The following is a 16,553-nucleotide window of genomic DNA, read 5'->3' as shown; positions in this document are numbered from 1 at the left end:
TGGAATTAAGAGATCTGGCAAAAATATAAACGATCCCTTCCTTCTATGAGGAGGCAGTGATCACTTCTCATTCCTAGTTAAACATCAAGATTCTCTACCACATTATCTTTTGCTTCCTATGGCTGGAACAAAGTGTGGTCTTAGAGCCTGCTGTACACTGCTAATAAATTTTTTATGGGTTAAAAAAAATAAAAATAGGGGTTGGGGATTTGGCTCAGTGGTAGAGCACCTGCCTAGCAAGCACAAGGCCCTGGGTTCAGTCCCCAGCTCCGAAAAAAATAAAAAATAAAAATAGAGTTGTGAGAAGGGACTGACAAATGAGGGGGTCCTGTATTTAAGTACTACCAACTCTGCTCATGGCCTTTGCAATGAACTGTTCCTTATTTATGGAGAACAAATACTTACTTTTTGGTAGGAAACACCAATGAGAACTGGAGGAAGTCACAGGTGTTACAACAACAGCCCTTCTTGTCCAGGAGGGCTCTAATTCCATTCAGAGCATTCTCACAGGGGGACTGCTTTCTAGATTAAACACACCTATCTGTTTTACATCTGTGAGGTTTACTGACATCAAAGAGGGTCATGTAAAATAAAGACCGATTTAATACATACCCTCCCTCCTTTAAGGTTTTTGTTTATATAATTTGGTAACTTTCTCTGTTCTGTTCATTTCTTAGAACAAACTTTCTAGTTCAAAGGTCCAGATTATTAATTCCACCAATTTTTTTTTTTTTTTAAATTTGGAGCTGGGGACCGAACCCAGGGCCTTGCGCTTGCTAGGGAAGCGCTCTACCACTGAGCTAAATCCCCAACCCCTAATTCCACCAATTTAGAAGACACATCTTTATTTAGTTACCACTTTTACTATCAGCCTCAGAATCTTTCCATTCATAATTTTTACGCAAAACCTGCATTTTGACTTTTATCCCTGGCCTGTAATCCATGGCTCAGGGTTAGAGGAACCAGACTGCTGACTTTGCCCACTACCAAACACTTAACCCTCTGTCTTAACCTCTGAACCTAACTAAGGAACATGACTGTGGCTCATTGAGCTCACTACAGTCATTTCCTCTGAGGCCCCTATGCACCACTTCTGTGATGAGCTGCTTTTCTGTTTCCCACAGTCACTACTGAAATAGCAGCACCACGTCTCCGCCTAACCAGTATTAAATACGAAACAACTTCAGAAAAAAAATCACAGGCCACCATCATCCAATGAGTAACCTTACCCAGGAAGCTGGCTTCCTAGCTCTCAGACTTGATGGCTTCCCCAACTGCTCTCCTGACATTTTCCTCCCCGGCCTGGGCATGGTATGGTGGGATCTGTACTTAGGTGCACTGACAGATGCTATCCACTCTAAGTCTCCAGTCTGCACATACTCAGGGCCCAGTCCCTCCTGCTAGCCACCAGGCAATGACAACAGCAGGAGACTTATTTCATAAAACATCAGTAAGGTATTTTAATGAGAAAAAAAAACAAAAACAAAAACAAACAAAAAACCCGAAACAAATCTTAGTCTCATGTTTCTATCCAAAGACACTCAAGACTAAATTTTCCCTGTCCATCCCTTCTAACTGCAACTTTATTTGTGACCATTAATAAAGGCCAGTTTAAAGATTAAAAAAAAAAATTAAACCTTTTTAAAAAAGATTAAGCAATCAGGCTAGCAAAAAGGTACTCAATACATACTTTTTCTCATATCAAACAAGCTAATATTTCAATACAGTATAACTATACAGAATATATACAATACACATATTTTTCACAAAGCAAACACTAGGCTCAGAACAGATTTGAAAAAACATGATATTCACATTGATTACAATAACTCTAAAAATGATTGTAACGTTGAAACGGCACTTAGTTTACAAAAAGGTCACAAAAATATATATATATATATATATATATATGTAGTCACCAAGAACCATGGTTTCTGTAAAATACTAATAGCCAGATACTAGTTTATAAAACGTGAAGTTATGACACTGTGTACATTTTTTTTAGGAAATCAAAACAAAAATTTAAGACCATTTTTGTTATTGTAGAAAGTCAAACATGCTAAGTAATTTAGCTATGGCCACTGTCACCAAGTAAAGCCACACTTGAATGAGATGACAACTGGTACAGAGCTGGTGACATGGGGACTGGCGCAGCTGGAGAGTAGGACTGCTATAGGAGAACATGGGAACATGCAACTGCATTCACACGCTCTCCTCAGCGGTTCCCTCTTTGGCCTGTCTTGTCTCCCAGATGCCAGTCCCCCAAGAATCATAATGCTCTGTCTGGCAGGGTAGGAAGCTTCCCTGACCTCCGTGCTGCCAGCTACAGGCAAACATTAAAGCATGCATCAGCTATATGGACACTGGCCACCGCTGGCAGACTGTGCTGCAGTCTCTTTCTAGGCTGTTTGGATTAGAAAGGACCTCAGTTTTAAATGGGGCCAGATTTATATATTAGCCCTATAAAATAGTGAGCTACTATAGCAGCAAATACGAAATCACAGGAGCAAAACCACAAAACTTTATTTAAGAAGTTAATTTGTTACATCAAAGTAATTGTTTTCACCTTTAAATCTGTCTCCCCTCACCAGATATCTTTTTCCCTATCATCAAACTCTCTGGTTTATTACCTCAATCTGACTTTCTTATCACGGTTCTGAAAAAAGATACTCCTAAGCCTGGAAAATCTTTAGTTTACTCTTAAAAATGGGAATACAGGAACTTTAAAGTTAAAAAAAATTCGTTCTAAAAGTATCTTTCACAAATATATATATTTAAATATTAAAATACCTAAGATTTTTATAAAATGGCTTTTGAAAAGACAGTAGAGGCACAAAGAGGCCACATACCATCCTTCAAGTTGAACGTAAGGTGCCACAGGGTGCCTTAACAAAGAGGCAGGCAATATCTAGCTGATGCAACAGGAGACACCAGTATCAATAAACTAAATACATCATTAGAACTTGAGTCAAAACCAGATTTTACCTTATCAGAGGCTGTTCTTTAAGCAATACTTCCATACATAAGCATCGGAAGCCATCATTTTGTATAAACAAAGTAACAAGTTTATGGCCTCACTTCTAAATATCCAATGCCACTCACTCTAGGGGGCAGAAAAGCAGTGCAACTTTCAAAACTGCATTCTCAGTGCCAAAGACCTTCATATCAGCTGTCAACCGGAGAACGGCTACCTAACAGGACAAGCTCAGAGGGCACGCACACACTACTCACAGAAAAGGCTCTCTGGAAAACACCACTGCGGACAATGCTGCCATCTTGAAGCCACACTACTCCCTCCTGTGCAGACAGCGCTGACTACTCAGCAGGTGACGGGCTTTGGTAATGAACTCACTCACAGGGTGACTTTTCAAGCTCTAGGTATAGTCAGTCTGCCATTTGAGAAAACAAGGAATTTAGTAAAAGTCATGACACTATAGCTCCTCAAATGATTACTGGTGACTTTACTAGTAAATCATCACAACTGAGCCCAGGGTTTTTAGGCTTAGCAAAGCTTGATAACTTAGAAATAAAGAATTTAACTTTATAAATTAGGCACTTAAAAAAACTTAATTTTCTCTTATACTTTTAATAAAAACATTAATTTTAATGTTTCTCAATCAGGGTCTGAACTCCTAAGTTTTTGTAAACTGTTATGTCCACAGGAAGCCCGGTGTCTGCTGGAACCGGCCTGGGTTTCACTCAGGGAGCACTGCTAAAGTTGAAGGAGCAGTTAAAGCAACATGTTCAGACACTGCCAAAGCCAAGGCTCCAACTGGACTGTCTGGAATCTACAGTGACTACTTCCAAAACCATGGAACTATCGCTTCTATTATAAACCAGAATTACGATATGGGAAAGCATCTCACTCATCACTTCAGTAACTCCTGGTAGTGCCCAGCAGCATTCCCTGTTCTACACAGTTCATGTTTCTAGGTTGCAGCAAACATCTCAAGTTATGCATTCCGGAGTGAAACATTACAGCCTACTTCTTAACCGGCTTGCGGACTGGCTTAATGCCACTCCAGTGTTTAGCTGACCCATTGCTATTTTGGTAAATTTGTTTTGCTGAAGATTTTTCACGTAAAAATTATCCCACGTCACCACATTCTGTCAAAAACAAGAGTGGATAAATACTAGTATAAGCAAAATAAGAAATCTTAATTTTGATCTTATTTAAAACATGTATTTAGTTATAAATATTCCTCATAGCTGTATTTACTACAACAATAACATCTCTCTACTCCCTCACTTTTGTTCCACTGCCTTCTGGTTTCTATATGTTCTCTTAGTAACTATGGAAATATAAAAAGGCGTCTGATGTCAACGTTTACAGTGAAAACCTATCTTTCTCCCCTACCTTTGGGCTGTCTGCTCCATTATGTGAGCTTTCCTAGTTCTTTTCCCCCACTCCTAGTTAAGAACTCACATCATTCCTTCATGTAGGTGTATACTTCAGTTTGAAGGCCCTTTGGGCAGATGAGTGATGCAGTACAATGGAAGTTTCTAATTCGCCTGGTCATTAGGTCTACAAACCAAAATCTCTCGAGTTAGAATTGAGGACTGCTCATTTGCCATCGTAAGAAAACAGTGTCTGAGATCCTGCTAGAGGATCCCCTCTGCATAACACTGTATGGTCATGTACCTTAGAAAAGCTAACAGACTAACGCCTAATCTGAAAACAGACACTCACCATGCAAGTGCCTTCTATTAATTAGACAAATGAAAGGAGAGCCTTTTTTCAAGGAGTGAAAGACTTATTTTAACATAGCTTCTAAAGGAATGGGGATCAGTTTTAAAACAGGAGAGCCTGGCTCCGTAGTTAGAAGGCAACTGGAGAACCAATGACTCAGTGAACCAGAGGCCCTTACTCCTCCACTCTATTTAGTAAAACATTTTAACAAGTATTTTCTGTTTGTTTTTAATAACAAAGGGAATGTATCTTAACACGGATCCTATTTATTGGGACTTAATATGTTCAAACATAAGACTGAAATGAAGCAACTTAAACATTTTAGTACATTCTGTCTTAACAAAATTGTGAACTTAAAAAAAAAAATTAAACTCCACCCCTGAAAAACTCAAAATAAAACCTAGTAATAATGAACTGTGGTTAAACTTGAAATTAGACTCAAAATAAAAATTAGGATTGTTTAAAATGGCCAATTAAGAGAAGCTCACATATTTTTGGATAATAACGTTATCAATATCCATTTCTTAGAAAATTTAAATGCACAAGGTAAAGTGTCCTGTTAACTTTCTGTTTCTGAGTCAGTGGCGTCCTGACGTGACCCTCTGAAGCTGGAGTTTGGAAATGCAAAGACTGACAGGAGGGGCTACCGCCTCCAACACGGTGAAGACTTTACCTCTAAAGCACATCCTATCTATTTGGTAGTTGGAAAAAAATTGAAAACAGAGCTTTTCTTATATAAAATGCTTAGATTTTTAAAAAGTAACTTATCTAGCATTCTAAAATGTAAGCCCTTTAAATATCACAAAGTTACCCTCGTAGGCCTTACGAAAGATAGCTACCTTTAAATATTTATTCTAAACAAGACTGCTTCTCTGTTTAGTTCCCCTGGTGATTTCTATGATGGGATCACATTAACTGGCTTTCATCTCTTCACAATGTTTTCCGTATGTTCTGGTGAAAAGTATACATCTAGGCATTCCCCTCTTAAATCAACTTTAAATAAACTTTAAGTATTACTATATATACAATTATCTCTTGCAGTTGTATTTCCTATAATAGACCCATAAACAAAATGTCCTCAAAAAATGTAGAGTCATATTGGAACAGAAAAAGGCCTTTGTATCATTTTATATTAAACACTGGTCGGGGGCTGGGGATTTAGCTCAGTGGTAGAGCGCTTACCTAGGAAGCGCAAGGCCCTGGGTTCGGTCCCCAGCTCCGAAAAAAAGAACCAAAAAAAAAAAAAAAAAAACACTGGTCGGGTAACTTTATCAAAAAGATTTGGGCAGTAGGCATCTAACCATTTGTGCATTCATAGTATATTGGAATTTCTCATTAAGGTTGGCTCCAAGATTTGTCACTAGTAATGAAAATCCACAGTGAGGCACGTCCTTCCCAGGGAAGCTAGCAGGGCTGTCCTAATTCAGAATTCCTAGGAGAGGGCATACTGAAACACTTTCACCAAAAATCTCAAAAGAATTCTTCAAATCAATTCATCTCTGATTTACTCTTATTTCTTTCTTCCTTTCCCCTTTTTCTAGCTCTTAACAAAATAAAAACCCAGTTTAGAACCAAAAACATTTACCTTACTAAAATAGGATTCTAATGAGTTTTAGGATTTATGTATTAGTAGGCACAGTTTTCAAAGATCATATGATAATAAAATAAAAATTACTGACTCTTTTAGTTGACTTTTCTGAAGGTCACACACTTATGCTTGGGAGCAAATGAGTCAGGTAAAAAACTAGAAATACGGGTTGGGGTTGGATCTAGTGATAGAGCACATGCTCATAATATATAAAGTCCTGGGTTCAACTCTCAGTATTAAGAAGAAAAAAGGACAGAGATAGAAATTAAATTGCAGAATTAATAAATTTTAAAGAGACAAATTACTAAAACATAAAGCGTAAGTAAGTAAGGTCTGGCACTGGGGTAAAAGTCAGATCATGTGTTTGACTAAGACTATAGCTTGATCTGGATGTGGTGATGTGTCTATGATATGTAATGTTAACAAGCATTGTGGGGGAACTGAGGCAATAGGATCATGAGTTCTGGACCAACCTGGGCTACCTATGATCCTGTTACAAATATCCAAAGTCAAACAAAAAAACATATGTAGTTTTTATCTTCTAACCCCATCAGGGGCTACCACAATGATAAATGCTGGGGCTACTTTCTATATAAAAAATTATGGGGCTGGGGATTTAGCTCAGCGGTAGAGCGCTTGCCTAGCAAGTGCAAGGGCCTGGGTTCGGTCCCTAGTTCCGGGAAAAAAAAAAATTACACATAAGTTCATTATTTATTGATTCATGAATACTTCAGATCAAAGAGGCTTTAATGGCAGCAGATAAAAAAGTATATCCCAATCTAGAGTATCATATAAATTTTATCATCTGAGTAGCAAAGTTTTTAGATCTTAGTCTTAACAATCGCTCCTCTAAGTTTTGAGTCATAGATGATCATTTTACCACCTCTTATCTTTCACATTATTGCTCACATCCTGTGAAAACTATGTAATAGCGGCTTTTAACAAACTTGGCAATACCTTAAAATATTTTGGAATAAGAACATTATATTGTTGTCAAATGTGATCTTGTAAACAATCTTAATTGGGTTAAGAATGTAGCCTCAAAACAGAATTCTTTTATTTTGTCCAAAACAGCACAGCATCGACATCCTCAACAATACATAAACCTATATATAAAATATAGAATATCTTCAATATTTTTCTTTTATATGGCAGCACAATAGTATATATGCAAGTGAAAGTGCTGTTGATGGGACACGAGGACACTTATCTGAGCAATGTCCTAGTTAACCAGATGTCAGCAGTCAATGGCCAGTAAAAAAAACAGTCTGAAGAGAGTTCCTGCAAAGCTGGGTATACGTACCTCGTTCTGCGCCCTGCCATTCCACGCGCGCCTGACTCTTCTCAACCACACCTAGCCTTTGGAGGAGTACTACAAAGGTACAGAAAATACCTGCCTGATACTAATTTTTCACCATGAAAATCCAAAATGGCTTAAAAAAAAAAAAAGAATATACTGGATTTCAGAAGTTATTTACCGTCATCTGAAAAAAAAAAATACCGTAAATTCTTCCAAAACTACAGGGTTTCTAACACCCTGTGTCCAGGAGTAAACATTCCTTAGGCTTTGTCAAACTCTTTAGTAACTTCTCATTAGCCCTCTTATCTCAGAAAGGTCAACAACAACCCGACTTCTTTTGTATCTGCTGCTGCCCACTTTTAACAATGGAAGAACTGCCATGTTCTAAGTCAGCTGCTTTTCCTTACTCTTAAAGTTTATGTTCTGTTTCAATGTTACCTTATTGTATACATACTAAAGCTATGAAAAAACAAAACAAAACAAAGAACCCTCTAGTTTCAGAGCTTACAAAGGGAACCCCTTTTTAAAAAATTAAATTAAATTTAAACATATGAGACCAAGCACAGGCACTTTCCAAAACAAACAAACAAACAAACAAACAAACAAAACAAAACAAAAAAACCCCAAAACCCAGGCCAATCACAGAATCACTCAATAGTTATAGAAGACAGCTCTGCCTTGGGGGGGTCATCTCGGGGAGCATCATCGTGAGCACTGGTCTTTGGCTGCTCTTGCAGGTCCTCCTCCTTTTCTGCAAGCCCACCAAGAGACCCCAGGGGAAAAGTGCTTTCACAGTTGTGGGTTGAGGAGACCTGTGAAATCACAGGCATTTGAACAGAAGAGCTGCTTTCAGAAGTGTGCTCTCCAAGATCATACTGAACAAGGGCCTCTTCTTGCTCCTGGCTTAAGTAGTCCGGTACTAAGAAATCACTAAATGAGAGGCAAAGGATAAAATACAAGATTAATCTTCAAACTATAATAAAAAGAAATCATCTATAAAACAAGACTGGGACTTTTCATTAATTATTCAATGAAGTTAATAATAAATAAGCTTTCTTAAATATCAACTGAAGCCATTCAATAGAACCAAAGTACATCCCATCTCCCTGTGGGCAATAGAAAAGATTAAGGATCACTTCCATTGATTCTCTGGACACTTCAAAGGTCTTTCTGGATCTACATATAGGAGTCTGTATATAATGTAAGTGGCATCTCACTAAAGCTGAGTAAAAGGTTTATATAAACCCATTTCTTCATTTCTACCTACATAGAGGTTAGCAAAGAAGCCCAGTCTTTATGCATATATGACCTTACACGTATTTTACTATGTGAAGTTGAAAGATATAGAAATTAAGTGTTCACCTTACTATGTATAAAAACAGTAATACATTTTGGTAAAAATTTAGAAAGAAACTCATTACATTTGGAGTGACCATTTAAAACTCTGAATATTCAGTTTGTGTGCAAAGTAATTTCTGATGTCTTGTGCTCTATTTCCTAAAAAGTCTTCATGGGTTAGAGACGAGCAGTATAAGACACAGGGCCTACATGGGAAAGACCATAGGAGAGGTAAAACTGGACGAGTAAGCACATGTAGGATGATGTCATTATGCAGCAAGGCAGGTCCAGGATAAGGTGAAGCCTATCACTGAACGAGAAGGAAGGGTAGGCGGGAAAAAAGTCTAGGAAGAGAGGAGGAGGAGAAGTGGGAGAATCAAGATGGAGACGACAGAGCAGGATGATCCAGATTCAGGTGGACTGGATCAATTTTACCTTGTCTAGGTGAGCGGTTTATATCTTTATTAATTGACAATGAGTTTATTGTGTGGATGTATTGTGGACTGAGAATTTAACATATAAATCTGATTGATACATTACAAGTTTCTAGAATTTTGATTTTACCAGGCTATAGGGGATGAGAGCAAAGTTCCTCGAGGAACAGCCTGGAGAGGGCGGCTATAGAATGCCTGGGGCTAGCATGGCGTGGTGCCTCGCTGGAATGGCCCTTCGGAAAGTGATGTGTCAGGCGTGGTGACAGCCCACCAAGGGGACAGTGTGAGAGAGCATGCGGCTCCAGCGGCTCTGCACGGGCACACCGCTGAGCCTTTTATTTTATTTTTATTTTTACTGCAAGTGTAATCTAACTTTAGTGACATAACTATACATTCAGAATCAGAACTGATTAAATAAAATGAATACCTGGTCTGGAGGGAAAAATAAATCTACACATTAATAGTTTAGAATTGAAAAGATGTTTATAAAAAAAAAAGGTTAGTTTAAAAGTATAAGGGTTTAGAAGGATTTTATTTTTTGAGGAACCAAGGATTCCTACAGAGGTGGAATTCTAACCATGTTAAAAATCACACATAGGGGTTGGGGATTTAGCTCAGTGGTTGCCTAGCAAGCACAAGGCCCTGGGTTCTGTCCCCAGCTCCGAAAAAAAGAAAATAATAAAAAAAAAAAAAAAATCACACATAACAGAGTGTTATATCCACAGGAGGACTTAGATACTCTCCTGTTAAAGCTTGTGTTTTATCTTCAGCCAAATTTCAAGTGATACCTGACATGCTCAGTCAGCAGCAGAGCTAGAAATAGAACTGCATTTACTTGGATAACCTATAAATCATAAATATATTATTATAGTGAATCATTAATGCTAAGAAGCCAGAGCACTAAATTAGGAAAACAGGAGACTTATTGGATCTAATCATATCCATGGTAACAGGTGTCAAACAGTGTTTTCTAGGAAATGGATACTCCTTTACATAAGACTATTATGTATTTATTTTGTTTTTCCAGATACAGTTTCTCTGTAGACCAGGCTGGCCTGGAACTCAGAGACCTGCCTGCCTCTGGGATTAAGGCACGTACCACTAAACATGGATATCTAAACTTTAGAAAGAACTCTGCTAACATTTATAGTCTGACCTGTAGTCTACTAAGATACAGGTGACATGGTCTATCTGGTAATAAGATCTAGTTAAATCTAGCATATTATATATATGATATATAGTATATGGAAATTTATTTAATTCCATAAAAACGAAAACCTAAGAGGACAAATAGTCTTCTGTGGGGGTACTTCTACTATTTATTTTGTAGGAAATATTCTAAATACCAATAATATAACTTTATAACTTAGGAGACCTACCAAAATTTCATCAGATCAGGTGGTCAGAGTATGCACAGTGGCAATTTAAAGTGAATGTGAATGATTAGCTGGCAACCTGATAACACAGCAGGCTGGCTGCCCTAAAAGCAGGAAGAGTTTAGAAAGCAGGTTTTCCTGATGGGGTTTTCGCTGTGCACCTCACCTGCTCTGGAAGTAGTTTGCTAGCTCTGATGCTTCATGGTTCAGACTCCTCAGGTGCACGATTAAATTTCCAGAGTTGGTGAACATGGCGCCACATGTTTTGCACTCGTAAATCCGAGGCTTGCGGATAATGTGCCGGGAAACCCTCATATGGTGTTTATACTCCCCGAAGGAAGTGAAAGTGGCACTACATATCTGGCACCGGAAACAGCGTTTACCTTCGTGCTTTAGGCGATGCATCTTTAGCGAGTAAGCCCTGGTAAACTTTTTTCCACAGCAGTCACACTGAAATGGTTTAATTCCTATAAAACAAAACAGCAAAATACCATCTGAAAAATAGACTGAGAGGTCATAAAATCACACATTTCTGAATAACATTTTTTTAACAAAAATTAAGAAAAAATGCCAATAAAACAGACTCAACATTCTTTCAGAGATGGTCCAGAATATTTGAAGTCACTACTGCTTTAAAAAAGGGCAAGATAGGGAAGAGGCAATGAGGTAATACATATTGAATTGTTTTCTGAATGATGCATTTTTCAGACTTCAAAAATTAATTAACCTAGCTAGCTTTAACTGTCAACATGACAGCAGCCTAGAGTCATGTCAGAATGGAGTCTCAACCGAGGACCTTCCAGAGATCAGCTCAGCCGGCATCTGTTGGGGACTGTCTGGATTGCTAGTTGGTGTAGGAAAGCCCAGCCCACTGCGGGCAGTACTACTCTCCAGAGCAGCTGGTTCTGGGTTGTATGAGGAAACTAGGGAATTACGAGCCTGTGAGTGAGCCAGCAAGCAGCATTCCTCCATCGTTTGTGCTCAGATTTCCCTAATAACGGACTATGACCCACCTGTAGGACAAAATAAACCCATTCTCCCCTAAGTTTTATCACAGCAACAAAGGAAACTAAATAACCAATTATTTCATTGTTTGTGGAACTGGGATACACTTTAGGACCTGTGCATACTAGGTAAGAGTCCAACCACTGAACCAAAGTTCTGGCTGTAAAACACACCTAAACTACACCCCCAATCCCCCCAAACAACAAATATTTTATCAGAGAGGTTTAAACTCAAAGTTTAACCATCACCTGTCTGTGATGGTTAGTGTTGTCAATTAAACAAAATGTAGAATCACCTGGAAGATGGGTCTCTGGTTTACCTTTATTAAGTTAATTGATGTGGGAAGAGTCTATTAATTGCTAGTGGGCTCTTTCCCTGGGTAGGGAATTCTGGACTATATCAACAAGAAAGAGGGCAAGAAGAATCCTACCTACCATGCATGCATTCCTCACTGCTCTCTGCTCTTGACTGGACTGACATGATCCCTTCAAGCTCCTGCTGCTATCTATGCCCTCCCTGCCATGATGGACTTACTTTAACTGGAACTGTGAGCCATATGAACGCCTTTTCCTTTAGGTTGCTTTTCTCAGGGTATTTTATTACAAAAGGAAAAATTCTAATATCTCTGTATATAACAATCATGATAAGCTCATTAAATGATAATTAGCTTTTCAGTATTTAATATTATTAGATATTAATAAGGGAGTTATAAAAATATTAAGTTTCATTATAGTTACTACCACAATTTGGGGGGAAGGAGGCTAAAACTGCAGAACACAACACAACCTGTGGACGTAACGAGAAGGCAGGAAGTAGCACTAAGACAGAGACTGCCAGACCGCACAGAGCTGGAGAAACAAGCTGCAGCTGACACAGCCACCACCCTCTCAGCCTTCAGGCAGAGTTCTACTGTCTACCCTGTACCATCACCATATTCAAACTTCGCTTACCACATCCATCTAACATTTTTTTTCCTGTCCAAAAAACTACTACAAAGCTAACTAATCAAAAGCAGATACTGACAGAATTAAAACAAATTATGAAATCCTTCAAGCAGGTTAATTTGTCAAAAATCTCAAACTTAGGGAGAAGTTCAAAGTATTGCCTATGTATAATTTTTAACTTTATTTGCACTTGTGAAACATATACGCAATATAGCCAGTACCTGTTAACGTATACCTTTACCATACATAACTGCATCTAAGTTTTAATCAGAATATTGGATACCTGTGGTAAAACATTCTAGTTTCCCAACATTTCAAAGAGAGACCGTAGTTAGCTAACTTGGTCTCATCTGACTTTTCAGGACTACACGTTTCTTTTCTGTTCTGTAATTCACCTCCCTCATCCCACCCAGCCTCCACTTCCTTTCCCCACTTCCTAAACCCCTACCCCCTTGCTTAGATGGAATGGAGTCTTTCTATTATACAGTGTAGGCTGGCCTCAAATTCTAGATCTTCGTGCCTCACTCTTGAGTTACGGGATTGAAGGTATGTGTCACTATGCCTGGCACAAAGTCTCTACTTTCTATTTTAATCAGATTACAAAGCAAAATGTTTGGCACACCCCCTTAGACAACAACATTGAAGGTAACATTACCTGAGTGGATAAGCATGTGCTGTTTTAGATTCTGAATACGGGTGAAGCGAACCCCACAGGTTGGACATTGAAAAGGTCTGTCTGGACCATTTGGACTTGGTCGTTCTGTACTGCTGGTAGAAGGAGCAATGTACAGTTGATAGGGATACTGAACATTTTCCAATCTAAAAAAAATAAACCAAAGAAGACAACGAGGCTCTCATGTTTAAGTTGAATACACATTTCTGTAGCCCAATTCTTACATGAACCAATGAAGCAACAGACTTTTATTTATTTAAATTTATAAAGCAATGTGATTGCCAGAATGCCCAGAATCTTTAAGTGTGGATTTAAAACACAAAACATATAAGCTGTTTTACCTTAGATACCCTTCAATCTCTTGAATTCCCTCCTTTCCTCTGTCTTAATTTAGACCCTTATCATTTCCCCCTTTAAAATCTTGCGACAATTGTCTTTAGAATAAATTCTCATCCCCCACAAGAAGTGTCCAAAACTACTCATATATGAACTTTCTCTTCCCAGTCTAATTTCTGGTCACACTCCCCATGCCTCAAAATATACTTTTCCCTGAATAAATCCCTCTAGTGTGCTTATGTTCTGTGCTTTCACTTACTGAACGTCCTCTATGAGCCTGCCTTCTTTGCTCAGGTTGTAGCCACTCATTTTATAAAATGTAGCTGATGTAATCATCTCCTCTTCCTGCAAGCCTGGATTGGTCTACTGCTTAAGTAGGTAACTTCCTAATGATAGCGGCAAACCCCTGCAGATTACCCTATCTACCTTCATCCTCTTCGCTTCCCTGAAAACTCATGAAGCTCTCAAGAGAAAGGCTATTTCATTTCTACACTTCCATGACTCAGCAAAGTGTTTAATAAAGAACAGGCAACTTGATTACTATTTAAAAAATTTAAAGAATAAGGGCACTTATGCTTACTTATGGTTTTATTAATTTATTCAAGTGATTTGGTTCATAATCTTCCAGGGTTATCTACTCGAGAACAACACATTTTTGATCCTTCAAGTTTTCAGCAAGTACAGGTATTAAGAATTAAGACCATTCTGCACTCTATCTGAGGAGCAGTTCTTCCAGTAGAATCTATACTCAGTGGTGAAAGACAACTGAGTGCTGGTTTAAGCTGGTAGTCAGTGAAGGCCTTCTCAACGATTGACACCAACTCAATGATTTGAAGGTCAGAGTCAGAGGGAGCCGGCGCACTTGTTAAGAGCACCGGATGCTCTTCTAGGACCTGGGTTTGAGTCCCAGCACCCACATAGTAGTGCCTCACAACCATCTGAAACTCCAGTTCCAGGGGATCTAATGCCCTCTAATAGCTTCTGCAGGCACCTGGCAGAGATGTGGTACATAGTACACAAACATATACGCAGGCAAAACACCCATACACATTAAATTATAAAAAAATTTAAGAGTCAAAAGAGTGGAGAGGAAGGGAGAAAATATCGTAAGCAAAGGTTATGAAACAGAAAGGTTCAAAGGGAAGATCAAATATGGAGTGCTTTAGGAACTGATGAGGGCTTGGTAGAAGATTATTAAAAAGTAAGGAATTTAGCTTTTGTTTGTTTTTTGAGACAGGGCTTCTCTGTATAGGACTGCTGTCCTAGAGTTCATTTTGTAGATCAGGATATCTGCCTGCCTCTGCCTCTGCACTGCTGGGATTACAGGTGTGTGCCAGAACTGCCTGGCACACATTTAGATTTCAAGGAAAAACCGTGACTTCTTAGTTAAAAATAAAATGATCTAGTAGTACATGGAGAATGGACTTAAGCAGAAGAATGAAATCAGGGAACAATAATTTCCAAACTACTAGAGTAATCAGGAGAAAGACAGCAGTGACTTAAACCAGCATAGCAGTTTAACTAGGAAAAATGAACTAGGAATTCTGAACACAGAACTGAAAGGACTTAAAGATTAGTTTCAGGGCCATCAAATGAGAAGTGATGAAGGAAAAAGGATAATATATAGTTCTCATAGGCTGAATGAAGACCTTGGAAATCACATATGGCATCTAGAACTATACTTGGCAAATAAGAGAGCAATCATTCCATATATAAGGTTAGGAGACTAGATAGTTTTAGAAACATGCAAAATTGTACTTAAGTTTCAATTTCTTACACAAGTTTGAATTGAGAACTATAAGCACAGTCTTCATGAGGAAAGGACATCCTACTATGTTGACACTAACCTGTCATCCTCATCTGCATGAGCATTGGTGCTGGAAGTGCTCTGAAGTGTAGGCAATCCTTCAGTGACTCCTTCATCCACTGAGCCTGCAAAAAAGGAAGTTTTAGAAGGAACAGCTGCTAATGTTTGGTGCAAATAATCCAAGATGTTAACTGCAAGTCACATATCAATCCTCTAACTTACCTAGTGCTCACATCTTATTAAAGTGTAATGATGTTTTACACACACACACACACACACACACACACACACACACACACACACACACACACACACACACGGTTTTTCCAGATAGGGTTTCTCGGTGTAGCCTTCCTTGGCTGTCCTAGAACTCATGCTGTAGACCAGGTTGGTCTTAAACTCACAGAGATCCGCCTGGCTCCTCCCAAGTACTAGGATTAAAATTGTGTGCCACCATCCCCTGGCTATAAACCACCTGGCTATATTTTATTTTTGATTAAAAGTAAATCACATAGGGCCAGCAATATGATTTAACAAATGGAACTTCAATATTTAAATTTTTCAGGTATATTTCTTTTCTAGGAACCTTGGGAAAATATGCAGAACAATCTAGTGCAAACTGAAATCCACATAAAATTTCATAATACTGATACTTACCTTAAAAACATTGTTATTTTGTATCTTTTAAGAGTTATTTTATTGTCACAATTTTTACAGACAATTTAAAGGACAAGGGTTGGATCTGAGAGATGGCTCAGCAGTTAAGAGCACTGGCTGTTCTTCCAGAAGATCTGGGTTCAATTCCCAATACTTACACGGTGGTTCTAACTCCAGTTTAGCATTGTCTAGTTATAAACTTGAATTATGCATTCATATATATTTATATACTGTATGTATCTTGCAGCTTCTTCACATACTGTAGGCATGTTCACATTGTCATTATTTTTACTGTTACAGAATATTTATAAGCTATTCCCTTGTGAGGGAAGTATGGGATTTTTCTATCAACTCTGCTGCTGGTGAATGCTCTTACAGAAGTAAGTTAATGTACAATGTAGAATT

At 38.3% G+C, this 16,553-nt stretch overlaps 1 protein-coding gene across 6 annotated transcripts in view; it reads right to left on the bottom strand.

Annotated features, from left to right (window-relative positions):
- Positions 1-1,435: 1,435 nt before the first annotated feature.
- Zbtb44 (zinc finger and BTB domain containing 44) overlaps positions 1,436-16,553 on the bottom strand; it is a 58,114-nt gene continuing 42,996 nt past the window's right edge. For 2 of the 6 annotated variants that reach the window (XM_087562688.1, XM_087562691.1), the window contains 4 exons: positions 15,532-15,616; positions 13,331-13,440; positions 10,893-11,193; positions 1,436-8,508 (listed from right to left, as the gene is read on the bottom strand). In XM_087562688.1, the coding sequence (XP_087418814.1) occupies positions 8,226-8,508; positions 10,893-11,193; positions 13,331-13,440; positions 15,532-15,616 (779 nt within the window). In that variant the 3' untranslated portion in view covers positions 1,436-8,225. 6 annotated transcript variants of the gene reach the window in all.

Source organism: Rattus norvegicus, chromosome 8 (assembly GCF_021556685.1).
Source record: "Rattus norvegicus strain SHRSP/BbbUtx chromosome 8, alternate assembly SHRSP_T2T, whole genome shotgun sequence".
NCBI classification, from domain to species: Eukaryota; Metazoa; Chordata; class Mammalia; order Rodentia; family Muridae; genus Rattus; species Rattus norvegicus.
Note: the sequence above shows the minus strand (reverse complement) of the source record. Positions and strands in the feature narration are given on the sequence as shown.